At 33.1% G+C, this 16,747-nt stretch overlaps 1 protein-coding gene across 4 annotated transcripts; it reads right to left on the bottom strand.

Annotated features, from left to right (window-relative positions):
- Positions 1–2,564: 2,564 nt before the first annotated feature.
- LOC140763473 (serine carboxypeptidase 1-like) lies at positions 2,565–15,503 on the bottom strand. Of its 4 annotated transcripts, none has more exons than XM_073101680.1 (14): positions 15,278–15,503; positions 13,186–13,334; positions 12,321–12,400; positions 11,651–11,773; positions 11,467–11,569; positions 11,345–11,382; positions 10,943–11,044; positions 10,722–10,802; positions 10,518–10,643; positions 10,264–10,332; positions 5,293–5,414; positions 4,274–4,387; positions 4,104–4,149; positions 2,565–2,768 (listed from the first exon to the last, which is right to left on the bottom strand). In XM_073101680.1, exons 1-14 carry the CDS (start codon positions 15,424–15,426, stop codon positions 2,682–2,684), a joined length of 1,389 nt encoding a protein of 462 aa, XP_072957781.1. In that variant the 5' UTR covers positions 15,427–15,503; the 3' UTR covers positions 2,565–2,681. The 4 variants fall into 4 exon arrangements, with proteins under 4 accessions (XP_072957781.1, XP_072957790.1, XP_072957795.1 ...); XM_073101689.1 differs by having other exon boundaries at positions 10,722–10,775; XM_073101694.1 differs by having other exon boundaries at positions 13,186–13,304.
- Positions 15,504–16,747: the final 1,244 nt, after the last annotated feature.

The raw sequence follows: 16,747 nt of genomic DNA, 5'->3' as shown, positions 1-16,747 counted from the left end.
AAGATTAGGGTAGAGAGAATAGAGAGAAGATAGGAGATAAGAAATTAATAATCTAATAGCATAATAATTTTGGCTGTCATCCACACCTTTATAAAGGCTAGCCAATAAACCAAAATATAATTATTAACCCTAATTTTAGAAGATTCCCGCCGATCGCGTTAAAACACGCCCGACGCACAAAATGCGTTATTTGTCAATGCGAACGTGATGCAAGTGTTCAAATGCCGCGTTCGAATGCGCCCGACCACGTTCGAACGCGCATTTCACGTTCTCTATATTTGCCAACCTAATGCAAACGTTCACAAATGTGTTCGAACGTGCCTCCAACCACGTTCAAACGCAACCTACAGAAAATTTATTTGAATAAAAATAAATAACTAATACAATAAGAAAAGACACTTACTAAATGCATCACACATCCAAACAAAAATGTAGTTGGTTAGTATATTGTAAAGAAATTAGTTGCTTTCCAAAGTTTTCCTATCAAAAAGACATAATTTAGCATCGATAACATGTTCAGTTTTAGTAATTTTGGTGGTTTGCAAGCTTAATCGTGTTGTGTTCCATTTGTGGGCTTAATAGTCAAGCAATGTGTTCTGTTTGCGGGCTTAATCATTTTGTTATGTTTGCGGGCTTAATAGTCAAGCAATGTGTTCCGTTTGCAGGCTTAATTATTTTGTTCTTTTCCATTTGTGGGCTTAATAATCAAGCAATGTGTTCCGTTTGCAGGCTTAATCGCAAGATATGTTCAGTTTGCGGATTTGATTTGGGGGCTTAATAGTCAAGCATTGATCCTTTGCGGGCTTAATCGTAAGCATTGTGTTCCTTTAGCGGGTTTAATAATCAAGCAATGTGTTCCATTTGTAACATTAATCGCAAGACATGTTCAGTTTACAAACTAGAGTTGCAGACTTAATCGCTCTTAGTGTGTTCAGTTTGCAGACTTGATTTGCCGGCTTATCTAAAAGATGCAAGGCAGCAAATATATCTTCCATATTCATTTAAGCTAGCAAATTGCTATTATAGACATCATATAAGCCTGCAAATAATTTAAAAATTACACTTAAGCCTGCAAATGATTATTATATACACCACATATTCATTTTAAGCCTGCAAATATATCTCCCATGTTCATTTAAATCTGCAAATATATCTCTCATAGTCATTTAAGCTTGCAAATTACACTTAAGCCCGCAAAATAATTTGAAAATTACACTTAAGCCCAAAAATGACTATTATAGACACCACATATTATTCATATATTATAATAAGGGATTTTTATAAATCACACCCTATATTTTGCCTATTTTGTGATTCGCACCCCGTCTTTGGGGATTTTATAACGCGACCCTTCCTTTTTATAGTAATGTTCATTTAACACCCTGAGTTAACTTAACCTAACTATAATCAAACAGAATGATACCAGAAAGATAATATTTTGTTATAATCTATTATATAATTTATAATATTCCTAAATTACCCTTGTACTCATCTCTAATTTTATTCATAACTTAAATCTCTATAATTTATTATCTCATAGCTCTCTAAACTATGAAGAACATCCCTAAATGCAAAGCTGACCTCAAAACTTCCAAACCCCAAGCAGTAACTCCCCAAACACCAAGCCATTGGAGTTGAAGGAGCTTGTAGTCGGAAGGTTGCAGCTTGGAATTAGAGCTTCCCAAAGGCTACATCACCAAAACATCAAGCAGTCGAAGGTTGAAGGAGGGTTGCCTTCCGAAGTTGCCCAAATGACAAGAGCTTCTCCAAGCTTACATCACTCCTCCTAAGTTGGGATTTTGGGGTTAGTTTCTGTAATCATTTTTGGTTGAATGCCATTTTGGGGTTTTAGGGACAACTCAACCCCATTTTGGGATTTTAGGGTTTAAAGATGATTCCTTAAGGGTATTTTAGTAATTTTTGAACTAGAGTCACATAAACCATATAACATGGTTAATGTCAGTTAGCTAAAGTAACGTTAGGGTGTTAAATAAATATTATAGGAAAAATGAGGGGTCACGTTATAAAATCCCCAAAGACGAGGTGCGAATCATAAAATAGGTAAAATGTAGAGTGTGATTTGTAAAAATCCCTTATAATAATCATTACATGAGAAGAGTAATTTTGTCTATTAAATGTACATCTCATCCATTTTCTTCCAAATCAATATTTTTTTACTTTTTCACATCACATCACAAATAATAAATACACTCTTAAACTAGTTTAGAACCAAACACCAAATTACCTTAAACTAGTTTAAAGTACCTAAATTAAGACTAAGAAATGAGGCTAACTAATTGATTGAGGCTTAGTCTCAAACTATAGTCAAGCTGGTCAATTTGTACCCAAAGAAAAAAAAGATAAGACTTGCATCTGAAAATGAAATAGTTTAGGAAGTTTCAGTACAGTTATAAATTTTAAATAAGAATAAACTACTACTTTGTCTACTGGCATTCTATCGGGCATGTAGAAATAAGAAGACTCAAAACCCTAATCCTACAAAAAGAAGTGATAAATAGAAAGTTTCTACTTGGACAAATAAACACCTAACTTAATTTCGAATTATGCCTATTTCTTATTCAAAGTGAAATTTTGATATGAATCTGATTACAAACTTTAAGCATCAACAAATGTGTACAAATTTAAGCACAGCATGCAGAGAGTTAAACACAAAAGTTTTATTAAAGCGATTCATCACCATCAATCCATCTCCGGTAGGCAGCCAGAGCTTCACGAGGCATGTACTCAGTTGCTGCATGCCCAGCTCCCTGCAGGAAAACAGCATGCATAGATTTACATTAAGGATTAAATAAGTTTCATCTTTAGAGCTTCTACAGCCAAGCTCCAAATCTCCAAATTTGAAGCCCGATTTAATCCAATGGCTCTATGTTGAGTTTCAGTTTGGAGCTTGTTAAAATGCAGCACCAAATTTGGAGCCCATACAAATTTTTAATGTCCAACTCTAAAATACTATTCTTTCCCCCTTTTTTTTTCAAATTACCCTATAAAGATTCTTTTAAATTTTGTTTCTATCTATTTTTTATACACTAATTATTTAAACTTCTATTATAATTAGTTCTATTAATTAATTTTTAATAAAGATACTAATGTTAGAAAAGTCTCGTTAAGTCCTTCAAAATGAGTTTAATATTAAATTATTTTAAAATTATACTTGTTTAAATTAAATAGTAAATTAAAAATATTTTATTATTGGGTTTTTTTAACCAAATAGTCATTTGATTTTGTTTTGATAGTCATTTTCTGTTTCCATTGCAGATAAAACTTTTTTTCCTTTTTTCTTTCAAGTTTGCTCAACTGCTATTTGGTGCTCAGTAAATACTGACGAGATAATATAAGAGAGAAATCAAAAACTTGGAAACAATAAAGGGCAAACTAGGAAGAAACAAAGGAGAAGAGCCTCGTCCCGAATGAAAACCGAAATCAATCTTAACTCACCAAAACGAAAACAAAGTAGCTTTTTGGTGCAAAAAAACCCTTTCTTATTTAAATTTTGCAAGTGTCCTAAAATAGTATATAAATATTAATTTTGATATAGTATATAATTAATTAATTATAATTTAATTTAATATTATATGATTCAATGAATAAAATCAAAATAAAGCCCAAATATGTTGGAGTGCATAGTTCTGAAAAGAAGTATGCTCCATATTTAAAGTCTTTGGGCTCCAAACTTAGAGCTCTCCATTTGCGATGCTCTAATATAATTGTCATTGAAATATTTTTCAAGTATTATAATTGTCAATGCTTTCTTCAAAATATCACAATTGCTATCAAAATAATTAAGCTCTTTTAGAAATATTAATATTACCCCATATAACATAGCACAAGACAAAAAATATTTTTTAGGCAAGAAAGAAGGATATTTAGTCATTTTCATATATTTGTCGATTTTAATATATCCACATGTTAAAAATATTCCTTCAAAAACTAACCAATATAGCAATTATCAAAAAGTCAAAAGATTTCAATGGCAATTATAATCTTATATCACAGTGGTTGTAAAACAAAAATTTTTTTAAATTTTATTTTTGAACATATCATGCGTCGAAGACCTCCGGTTTGGTAAATTAATAGCTTCTCACCTTCAATGTAGCAAACAGTAGATTGTTCTCATATCGAACTGCATACCTGTTAGAAATATATTTGTCATTTTCATAGTATAGAAATTTGCTTGAGATGATTGTGATTTATGGTTAAGTGTTTCTTGAGATGTTCATGCATGCATGACATGTAAAAGAATTAACAAGCTTACCCTGCTATCTGATCATTTACAAACCATGGATGCCATTTCTCAATTTCAGCATAATTCAGTGTGCTGAGCCATTCAAGGGTTGCAGTGTAGGGAAGAATCATATCATGATCACCACTAGATAACATCGTAGATTCATATTACTACTCAATTTAGAAAGAAACCATATATTACAGTAAATAATTCACTTCAAACAGATAAAATTTCATCTAAGCTTGAGCACTTTTCAAACTATTTGATAAACTTAGCTGATGTGCAGAAAATTTGTGTCAAATTAGAATTGCTTAAGATAGAATACTTCTCGAAGAGGCTATACGAATACTGAACTCTTGAAAAAATTCTTTTATTCAAACATATACACCTTGCATTTACTATATCACAAAGGACTAATTAACTCAAGACAACAATATAACCTAACTTGATGTCCAAATGGAATGTTCCAATAGAAGGCATATAAATTCCACTGCATGAGACCCTCATTATAATATTCAAGGCCATGGGAATCCTAGATGTCCAAATCTCTTTTCCCTAAAGGAAACTCCATGTAAGATGTTCATTGAAGTAAAATAATCTTCTCAGATAATAGGAGTGGAGGATTTCTAAGTTAAAACATCTAATGACATCTCCAGTAACAATTCCTACTATGCGATAAGAATGATAGTGTGATCATACTACATGAAGTTTTGATTTTGATGAGTTGTTTAGAATATTTCAAATTGCTTCTAGAAATTAAAGCTATTAAACTCATGATATTCAATCTAGAACTAGAGAAGTGATTTTGAGTCGAAGTCCTAATTGCTTTTCTTAATCAGTATCTTTTCAATTACTGAGGCCATCTCTGAGCAAAATGATTACATCTAACTGTTTATGCTAGGATTTCCAAGAATATTGTAATATCTGAGAGATTAGTTTTGGCTTCAGTATAGGAGTCCTGAACTAAGAAACTCTTTCGTAATTCACAAGAAACTTATATCAATTACTTTCTTATAAAAGAAACACTTCTTAGTTCAATTTGTTCTTACCTATACATAAAGGCCCGATAACCTTGTGATGTGAGATTCAGATGGTACGGCGTCAAACTCAAGATATTCCTCGTATACCGGAGACGCGATGTGCATCTTATCCATGTTCCAGATACTTCAACCTAAAAATTAAATGCAACTGTCAAGAAATGGCAACCGGAAAGATGAGATATAAGAAGATGATAATTAATACTTTCAAAATGTTTTATTAAATTTCTAGTGTTTAATCAAATAGTGATTACTCAATTATACCATTTCCTTGTCATTATATTTCATGCAATCATGCAGCTATTGTAATAGTTAATGATAAAATCTCAACATGATCTACAACCCATGGTTGTCTAATGTATTCACTATTATTGTGAAGAATCATAATAAAAACACCTTGAAATATGATGAAGCTCCGCCAGATAATATTAAAACATGTTCGATCTAAGAGAACTTCTACCGACATTATTATCGATTTAAAACGATGCCAAAGTAAATGTATAAACTATTTCTTGTGTTAATTTGAAACCTTAACTAATTCTTCTTTCCTTATGTAACTTCATACAAGTTGGCATATAATTCAACCTCTATGTAGCAAAATATAAAGCATAAATGTTATGATCCATATCTGGACTGATCTGGATATAGAAAAAAAAAATTAGACGGTACTAGCCTCATGAGTTATAGTTCTAATAGCTCTAGTTTCACCTAAATCAGAGGTTAAAATAAAAAGATATAAATAAAATAATAGAGCAAATTCAGAACAGTAAATATCTAAAGTTGTGGTGGTAGTCAGAAAGTGACGGACGACCAAGAGTGGTGTTAGACGACCGTAAGGTAGGGTGGTTAGATTGATGCGAACCAAGTTAGATCGAATTGCATCATAAGGACATTGGATTTGATGGATCGAGTCTAGTTATATTATTTATTCTCTTTATGTAGTTTAGTTAGAATCTAAGTAGGTTAGAATTTATTTATAGCTAAATTCATTAACTTCTGTGCAGTTTTAGGAAAATATTCTGTAGATATTTATCAGTTGACCGAATATTATGAGACCATTTGGAGAAAATTGAAGATATCTTAATCTACAACTTTTGTATTTAAGGTTTGTCCAGATTATGATTCTATCCGTAGCATAATGAAGAAACATTCTAAGAAAGATAAGGAAGGCTAATTTAGCTAAGTCATGTTTATCTCTAGGTCATGTTTATCTTTAATGTAAACCTTTAAGGCAAGCATAATTAAGTTATGTATGTCACTAAGGCAAGTTCAATTAAGTCATGTAAGCCTTTAAGGCAAGTTCTAGTTCGAGTCGTATAAGTCTTTAGGGTTAAGTTTGAGTAGAACTCATTGTACTCGATTTTTATATATAGAGAGATCAGACTTTGTTCATCCAAGCATCCAACCATTAAGAATTAATTAAATTTAGTTTTTTTTTATTCTCGTATTTACCATTGTTATCATAGCCGTTAGATCGTTTTCATTTTCCTAAGAGTAGATATAAGTTAGAAACCTAAATTTTACCTCCAGCCCATAGCCACCATCACCTCCAACAGTCACCCTACTATACAATCGTCCACCATCGTCCTTGGCCGTCAGCTATAACGTCGAATATTTATCATTTTGCCTCATTCTAATATTTCTCTACTATTTTAATTATATCTTTTCATCCAAACATCCGATTGACGTGAAACTAGAGCCATTAGAACTCTATCTTATGAGGTTACTAAACTTAAATTTTTATAATTTTCTTATGTCTGGATCAGTCTAGATCTGGTCCGTAATATGGAGGAAGGTGATATCTAGGGTTTGAAAGCTTTGAAGGTTCTATGGCTATGATCTACTCCTAGAAATATAAAAACGATCTAACGACTATGATAAAATAGTAAATGCGATAATAAGAAAATAACTAAACTTAATTAATTCTCAATACTTAGATGTTTGGATGATTAAATTAATAAACAAAAAAGCCTAGCCCCTTTCTATATAGAGACTGGGTACAATGAATCCTATTCGGATTTAACTCTAAAGGTTTATACGACTCAAACCGTGACTTGCTTAAAGGCTTATATGACTTAATTGAACTTATCTTATTAGCTTATAAAACTTAATTAAACTTACCTTAGTGGCTTACATGACTTTACTAGACTTACCTTAAGGGCTTACATGACATAACTAGACTTTCTTTAAGAGCTTACATACGATATAATTATGAATCAATTAAAAAATAAATAGACTCGACTTAACCGACTCGACTAACTTAACCCACGTGGTTGGATTGTAACAATAAATATGTTATGATCTGACCATGTAGGTTAAGTCGAGTCGAGTCAAGTCTATTTATTTTTTAATTATTTTATGATGTAAGCTTTTTAGGCAAATCTAATTTAGTCATGTGAGCTATTAAAACAAGTCGAAATATGTCATGACAGCCCTTGAGGCAAGTCTAGTTAAGGCAAGTCCAAATAAGTTACAAAAGCTATTAAGTCAAGTAAGCTTTTAAAGCAAATCCTAATTCAAATCGTGTTAGCCTTTAGGGCTAAATCTGAGTATGACTCATTGTACCCCATCTCTATATATAGAGGGGCAGGGCTTCTTTGTTATTCATCTAAGAATGCAAGAATCCAAGTAAATCCAAGCATTGAGAATTAATTGAGTTTAGTTATTTTTTTATTCTCGCATTTATCATTTTTATCATAGTTGTTAGATCGTCTTTATTTTTATAGAAGTAGATCATAGCCGTCGAGCCTCCAAAGCTTATAAACCCTAGCCACCACCTTTCTTTAGTAGCCACCCTACCCTACGGTCGTCAACCACCACCCTTGACCGTCTGCCACCCTCTGACTACCGCTGCAACGTCAGATATTTACTATTCTGTCCTATCTGACCTATCTCCACTATTTTATTTTTAACTTTTCATCTCGACCTCCAATTTAGGTAAAACTAAATCCATTAGAACCCTAACTCATGAGGCTACCACCACCTAAATTTTCATAACTTTCTTACTTCCGGATCAGTCTAGATCTGGTTCGTAATAATTGGTATCAAAGTCGACGTTCCTCGAACAATGGTGAACGCGTGATCCAAAGCTAACCTAGGGGAGATCATGGCCATGGAGGACCAAAAAATCATTTCCATCCCCGATGATGAGCCACTAGCATGGGCGAAGGCGTTATTCAATGAACTTTTGGCCGAATTGAAAGAGAAATCAAAGGAGATCCAAACTGCCCTCAAGGACTCATTTCAAGCCTTGAGAGAGGTTCTACTAGTCGCCCTTCACCTCCTCGCACCACCTATGCCGCCAACTACCATGGAGCAGCCACCACCTCCACCTTCAAGTATTAATAATGGTGAAACCTTGAAGACCATCCAAACTGTGGCAACCATCCATTCTCCGGTTGTGGTGGAGCACCCTCTATCCTTGCAGATCGAGCCCTCCATCATAGCAACACCAAAGTAGCCCCTAGCAACGGTCGTGCTGCCATCTTCCCCACTCGCAGTGGAAGCTAGGGCCAAAAACTCTTGCTTACCACCGAAGGCAATCCTAGTGCTCTCGATCCAAGCCATCACATCCACTCCCTTTCTCAGACCATCCGCACCCAAGTTATGACCTAAACTGTATGCACTAAGACCTAAGCTCAAATCACCCATGATTAGAATTTGGTCTGAGCCAACCACGATTAAGATAGACTATGGCTCAAAGTGGTGGGCTATAGAGCAAAACCCACCATGGGCCTCTCTCTGTGTCGCCGACGAGATTCATACAAAGATCAAGGACATAAAATTCGAGAGCGAACGAAGGTTTGAAACCATCATGGACACCTTTAAGACAAGGTGGTCGGAAGCGTGGTAGAATCGAGTCAAGTCGAGTCGAGTCGAGTCGAATCTATTTATTTTTTAATTATTTTATGATGTAAGCCTTTTAGGCAAGTCTAATTTAGTCATATGAGCTATTAAAGCAAGTCGAAATAAGTCATGACAGCCCTTAAGGCAAGTCCAAATAAGTCACAACAGCTATTAAGACAAGTCTAATTAAGTCAAGTAAGCCTTTAAGGTAAGTTCAATTAAATCATGTAAGCCTTTAAGACAAGTCCTAATTCAAATCGTATTAGCCTTTAGGGCTAAGTCTGAGTATGACTCATTGTACCCCACCTTTATATAGAGAGGGATAGAGCTTCTTTGTTATTCATCTAAGAATGCAAGAATCTAAGTAAATCCAAGCATTGAAAATTAATTGAGTCTAATTATTTTTTATTCTCACATTTACCGTTTGTATCATTGTCATTAGATCATATATATATTTTTAGGAGGAGATCATAGCCGTAAAGCCTCCAAATCTTTCAGACCCTAGCCACCACCTTTCTTTAGTAGCCACCCTACTCTAAGGCTATCCACCATCACCCTTAGCCGTTTGCCACCCTCCGACAACTGTCACAATATCGGATATTTACCATGCTGCCCTATTCTGACCTATCTCCACTATTTTATTTTTAATTTTTCATTCCAACCTTCGATTTAGGTGAAACTATAGCCATTAGAACCCTAACTCATGATGCTACCACTACCTAAATTTTTATAATTTTCTTACTTCCAGATCAATCCAAATCTAGTTCGTAACAAGATATTGAAATCTTTAATATTTTGAAGTTCCGATTGGTTTGGTTTGGCACCCAAGATTGAATGTAAAATTTGGGCCCAAATTGATTAAGCCAATACTGTTATAGAAAAGGCCAAAAACAATAATCTTGCTTATTAATTTAAGTGTATATTAATTAAAATAATAATATAACATAAGGCCAAAGAAGATGTATAATAAGTGGATAAATTTGAGCACATAAAGAAGATTAGGCACCTAAAATTCTAGTATTAAAATAAAAAGAATGTTCAGTTGAAAACAAATATCTAATAGGACATGTGGAAACTAAATTGGAACTTCAATATGATGCAATTAGTTTATCTTGTAAGTTAAGAATCAATTTGTACCGGCATTGCATGCAAATCTTGCCTTGCGGTTCTTGAATCAAAGAGCCTCTGAGGAGCTGATTCATAGTCCTGTCAATAATAAAAAAACTTTTAGCAAGAATGAACTTATTTCTTCTGCTCTGCAAACTTATTACCAATAATTCAATTATAATAACTAGTATTGTATTGAATTGGTGGTTTCCCAAATGGCAAAAGTTTAAAAAGCTGGTAGAACTTAGTTCAGAATAACATATAACAGGAGAGATGTTACTAACATGACAATATATGCCATATTTTGATTCTTCATGGACAGAGTTATATTCATTGTCTTCGATGTTTGTTTCCACTTGATGATGACATGGTAGGTAAAGAATATGCTGTATGTTAATACCTTTGATTTGCTGCAGTAAAAAAGTAAATGTGTCAATATTCAAAAGAATCAAAACAGACTGGATGGGGAATAAATTATTTGGTCTTACCATATGAAAGTTTTTCAAGTTCCTCAAGCAATCTGGGTGGCTGTTATTCCAGTACTTCCCATTGCAAGAAGTAGCCAAATCCTATTAGTACTTGAAAGTCATAAATATATCGATGGCGAGAAAAGTCTAAATGCATACAGGAAAACACAAATATGACAACGGAATGTATGAGTATTAAGCTGAATAAAATAGAAGAGAAGGTTTGATTGAACACAAGAGACCTTGTATAGTTCATCTGAGATGAGTCCTATTCGATATGCGAAAGGAACCATGGCATTATTCTCGATATTTAGATCAATAGCAGCATTACCTAATGAGTATCCCTGAGAAGATACAAAATAAATGATTTAGATTTTAGAAGTTGTAGGGAAAGAAATTATAGAAATTTTACTTGTGTAGTCTTCTCTGTTTTGTTAAAATTTGAGAACCAAAAATGCTATAAAAGATGGCTACCATTACTAACATTTTCTTCATAAAAGACTAACGGTCGCATGTCATATTTAAAAGTGTAGCATAGTTGTAAGGCAGCAAGACATAAATTTAGTATTACAAATTGAATGCATGCATGTATCAGTCATATACTGGAAATCTTATTATCATAATTGTTCTTCATAATACTCAACCTTGAGATTTAAGTTTACTCCATTATCTCCTCCATTTCCTGAAAATTTTAACACGTTAGAAAACAAAGAAGGTCCATGACCATAAATGTGAAGATATGTGGATAAATACGGTTTTTACATACTGTTTACTATCTCTTGCGCGAGAACTGGTACAATTACACCACTGTAAGAGCACCCAGCTAAATATAAAGGATTTGAAAGGAACTCAGGATAATCAGAGAACCACTGAAAACATACTCATTATTAGTTATTAATATTGTGAAACTATCAAACCTATATGGAATTGGAACAATTGGTTCTTCTGACCTTTATTATAAAATCATACAAATCTTGCACTGTTTTAGTATCATCTGTAATGTAATCCTCATCTTTATCAGCATAAGAATAGCCTGTACCCGCTGGAGAATCCACAAAAATGAGACTGGACACCTGGAAAATGACAAGAAGATGATAAATCTTACAGGGTAAAATTAGTGAATTTTGTCCTAATTGTGTAATGCAGTAAACAAGCCATCACACATTTAATGTGGACTTAAGATCAAGTGAGAGAAACATATGTTATGATACTACTCTTATAAATAATACATCAATCAAATTAATCATTTCATAACTCAAATTTAGTGTTTAATTAGGGTCTTGTTTAATAAATGAGATGAACACAGAGATGTATTTCAACCATTAATCAAACAGGCTGGAAAAAATTATCATATACGCCATTAAATTTAAAACCGCATTATATTAATATGAAAAAGTAGAAACTAGACTTATCACTTGATGTTTGATTACTTGAAGTGAAAGGAATTTAAGTGTCTGATCATTGACTTACATTTCCCAATATTTTTACTAAAATAAACTCTCCAAACAATGTTTTATAGAAGGCATATGTACCCTCCCAAAGAATATTACTCCATCTATCAGAATTCCAAACTGCATTACAGTAGTAGTTGTTGTCAAAAATATAATTAAAAATGTGTACCTTGGTCCATGAGAAAGGATTTAGCTTAATCTTTGTCTGGTCTTTGAGATGAATCAAATCACTCCGAATCTTGAAAGGCCCTGAATCAAATTTAAGTGTTATTACTTCAGTAGCCAAGTCTATTATAGAAGCAGTATGTCAAATTACTACCTCTACCTAGGTTGTCACTTCCATATCTAATTACATATGGTTTTGGGAACTATTATAGCACGTCGGTGGAGTGTATCGTCTATATTTTGAGTGTCATTGAAATTTGTCCTTCCATGCAGCAAGTTTCTACAGAATCTTGTTTTAGATTCTCTGCAAATTAATTAATCATTAGGTATAATGATAATTTTATTTCAGTCTCTTTTGTTGAAGAACAAGTTATTGTCTTATATCTATGCCTTTTTATGTAATTAAACTGATATTGTCAAAGAAAAAAAGAAAAAAAAAGAGCACTATCAAGTACTTTACAAGTATGTTGGTTGCCTTATAATCTTATTATCTCAAAAGAAGATATAATATGTAATTAATGACTTGGAAATCTGAGCTTTGTTTCTTAGATGGTTATTTCATCAGAAATATTATCTATATTTTCAGTAAAAACTGCATAACAAGAGGCAACCACTTTTATTTGGTATTGGAGTATTTTGTATATATATATATATATATATAAAATAAAGTAATTCTTCCTTTAATTAGAGTGTATAAAAGAAAGTTATATATCTCTCATTATTTCACATGCTTTACTGTATCTTAATACCATTGTAATATTACCTTTATTTGCAGAAGTTCAAGTCAGTAGAAATCTAATACAATTTTTGGTATATTGAAGAAAAGAAAAAAAAAAGAATTATAGTAATGATGTATCAAGAGCACTCACCAATCAAATGCACAAGTGCACTAAGTGTTGCACATCCAGGACCTCCATTTATCCACAGTGTGATGGGATCTTCCAAAGGGTTTCTTTCAGAAGTAGCAAAATAGTAATAGAGATGTCTCCTGTGAGATTCACTTCCTACTGTTATGTATCTGTAAGCAAAAGTTAATGAATTTTCAGATAGACATGAATTATATGTACTTATTAGTCAATGAGATATTTAGAATTTTACAACTCACAACTTATCTTTCTCTATATTATGATTAACATCCCATTTTTGAGGATTTTGTAATTGAATTTTTTTTTTATTTTATTAGTGTGGGTTAGATCAAAAGTTTTTTGAAGTATTTTAGTAATTTGATAAGTATAATTACATAAATTATATAACAGAATTAATGTTATTTAATCAAAATAATATTAAGGTGTTATATAAAAATTATGGAAAAAAAATATCGACTTACAAAATTCTAAAAGACATAATTTGTATGTTGGAACGTATGATTTGTATGTGATACCATAATTATGGTATTTTTTGTTTAGAAGTGATAAATTTTGAACTTCTAGTCTCAAGGCATAATTACCCAGGATAACTTATCTATTTACAAACAAGCTGCTAAAGGAATGAATCTCTTTAGCTTAAAATTAAGGGACTTTTATAAATCACAAAATATTTTACCTATTTTATGATTCGCACCCCGTCCTTAGGAATTTTATTACACAACTTTTTCTTTTCTCTACAATGTTCATTTAACATCCTGATTTAACTTAACATAACCATAACCAAACTGAATGATACTAGAAAGAGAATATTCTTTTATAATCCACTATATAATTTATAACATTCCTAATACCTTTGTACTTATCTCTAATTTTATTCATAATATGAACATCCATACTTGTTATTTTTTCTCAAACCACGAAGAACATTACCTAAATGCCAAGCCAATTTTAGAACTTTCAAACTCCAAGCCATAGAGATTTTAGAGCTCCCCAAACGCCAAGCCAATTTTGTTGCTTGCAACTTCAAAGATGGGGAGGGAGATGAAGAAAATCTAGGAAAAGATAGAGAAAAAATGGTTTGAGCTAGAGAGATGAAGAAAAATAGATAAAGTTAGGGGAAGCTTATAAGACTTATACGTGGTAGGGATTTTGGGGGGTTCTTGTGGGTCGTGGGTTTTGATATCATAATTTTGTAAGGTAGGATTTAATTATAGATAAGAAGATTTAGATTTTGTGGGGTTAGAGTTTAGTTTGGGGAAGAATGATTTTGTGGAGATTTAGATTAGGTCAGAACTTTTTAAGGGTATTTTAGTAATCTTTAAACTAGAGTTACATAAACTATATAACATGGTTAATGTCAGTTAGCTAAACTAACGTTAGGATATTAAATAAATATTATAGAAAAAATAAGGGGTCATATTATAAAATTTTTAAAAGTAGGGTGCGAATCACAAATAGGTAAAATATAGGGTGTGATTTATAAAAACCTCTAAAATTAATATCCAAGTAATTGTACTTTGTCCTAAATAAGGAACATGTTTAATCTTTGTAATTATATCTACATAATTCTTTTATTTTACGGGAGATTCCATAGGAAACCCCTAAATACAAAGAAATACAAGAGAAAAAATGAGCTCTTACCTACCAGAAAATAGAAAAAAAAAGGAAAAAAGAATTAGGGGAAGAAGAAAAGAAAACCAGATATCGTTGAGCGCAAGTCCTTATTTAAATTGAACAGAAAAGTGAGAAATAGTTCTTAAAATACCAAATATGGATATTCTTTACATTATCTTTATTATTTTATAATTTATATATGGTTCATTTTTTTTTATATTAATGTTCATATAGGCATGATTTATTTGAACTATTATAATTTCCATCTTCTAAAATATTAAAATAAAAGAAAATCTACAATAAAAATATAAATTAGTCATAAGATGATTCTGTTTTACCAATTAAATGAAGAACTCAGCAAAACTAAGATCTAACATTGCCTAATATGACCGACTTTGATTTTTAATTTTGAAAAATGAAATTATTCACTATGAAAAGAAAAAAGAAATTTGTCCAATATCGTTGTTGTTGTTGTTGTTACCCAGCATAGTGTTTGGAAGGCAGCTCGCCGTCGAATCCCGGAAACTTGTTGATTTGTGCATCGATCGGAAAACCTTTGGCAAGGAGAAATAATGGTAATATCATCCATGAGAGATTGAGCAATGCAGAGATGAGCGAGCTTAGTGACATGTTGTCTATCTCATCTGAAATGGTGCTATGAGGATTGAGTTGAGAAGAAAGAGCGAAAGAGTAAGCAAGAAGAGGAAAGGGTGGGCTTTGGCTTTCTATATGTGGGACAAAATTTAACTTGCGTAACGAAATTTAACTTGCGTAACGTACGGTGTGATGAGATGGCTTCACCTGCATGTATGTCTGGCTTTAACGCATAGAAGTTGTCTCCATTGTAACCGAATTCTTTGTTGGAAAGCATTTAATGAGAAAACAGTACATGGATCTGATATCTGGTTGCTGAAAAAATGAGAAAAGAAATAAGTTATTTTTATAAACTTCTCTATTTTAGCTCCACTTATTCTCTAGCTACCAAATATGCTCTTTAATGGAAGAACATTTATTAATAGTGATTTTTACTTTTATTCTTTTTATTCTTATTTCTCTTTTGCTTTAACGTGAATAGCGAGTCTTTTACTATATTAATACAAATCTACGAGTTTGAGGGATAATCTGTACACAGAAAATTTACATGGTTTGACAAAGGTACGAAATATAATAAAATAAATATGTGAGTGAACCCACTCACCTGAATCTAGGCAAGACAACCGAAATCTCAATCTCTAGCTTACGTACTAAAAATCACCACCTTAAATAATAAATAATATTTAAATTTTTAATTTGAATAATATCAATATTTCTAAAATTTAAAAAAACTAAAAGAAAAAACTAAAATGGGTTTAACCCACCCATTGGATTGAGCTGGGCTACTGCTGGCCCGGCCCAATCCAAAAAGAAATCAATTAAATCGGGTTGGGCCGAGGCCCAGGCAAGATTAATTGGATTGGGCTCGGGCTAACCTGCAGCCCACCTAAATAAATGGTTCGGGTCGGGTCTTTGGATCCGAAATCCAACCTGAACCCAAACCCAAACTTTAAAAGAAAAGGGTTAGCTCGGGTTAAACCCGAGCCCCACCCAAACCCCTTCTCTTCTTACGACCAACGTTAGGAAGAGAAGGGTTGAGGGAGGGAGTGACCGCCGGCGAATCGTCGCCGGCAAGCCGGCCCTACCGACGGCGGTTCACAACCACCCTCAACCTCTTGGCTCTCTCTCTCTCTCTCTCTCTCCTCATCGTCCTCACGAGGTGGAGGAAAACTCACCACCGACGGCCGACGCCGAGGCCGGCGTCGATTCGAGCCATGAGGGCTCTTCCAGAAGGTATTCATGGCGCAAGGCTAACGACTCGGAGCTCTCGAGCACGAGCAGCAGCAGCCCGTAGCCGCCGGCCAGCAAGAGTTGCCGGCGAAGCCGAAATCCCCAATTTAGGTATTCTCGATTTACC

Source organism: Typha angustifolia, chromosome 1 (genome assembly GCF_048772165.1).
Source record: "Typha angustifolia cultivar Huaian chromosome 1, ASM4877216v1, whole genome shotgun sequence".
NCBI classification, from domain to species: Eukaryota; Viridiplantae; Streptophyta; class Magnoliopsida; order Poales; family Typhaceae; genus Typha; species Typha angustifolia.
This window is presented reverse-complemented; position numbering and strand designations above follow the sequence as displayed.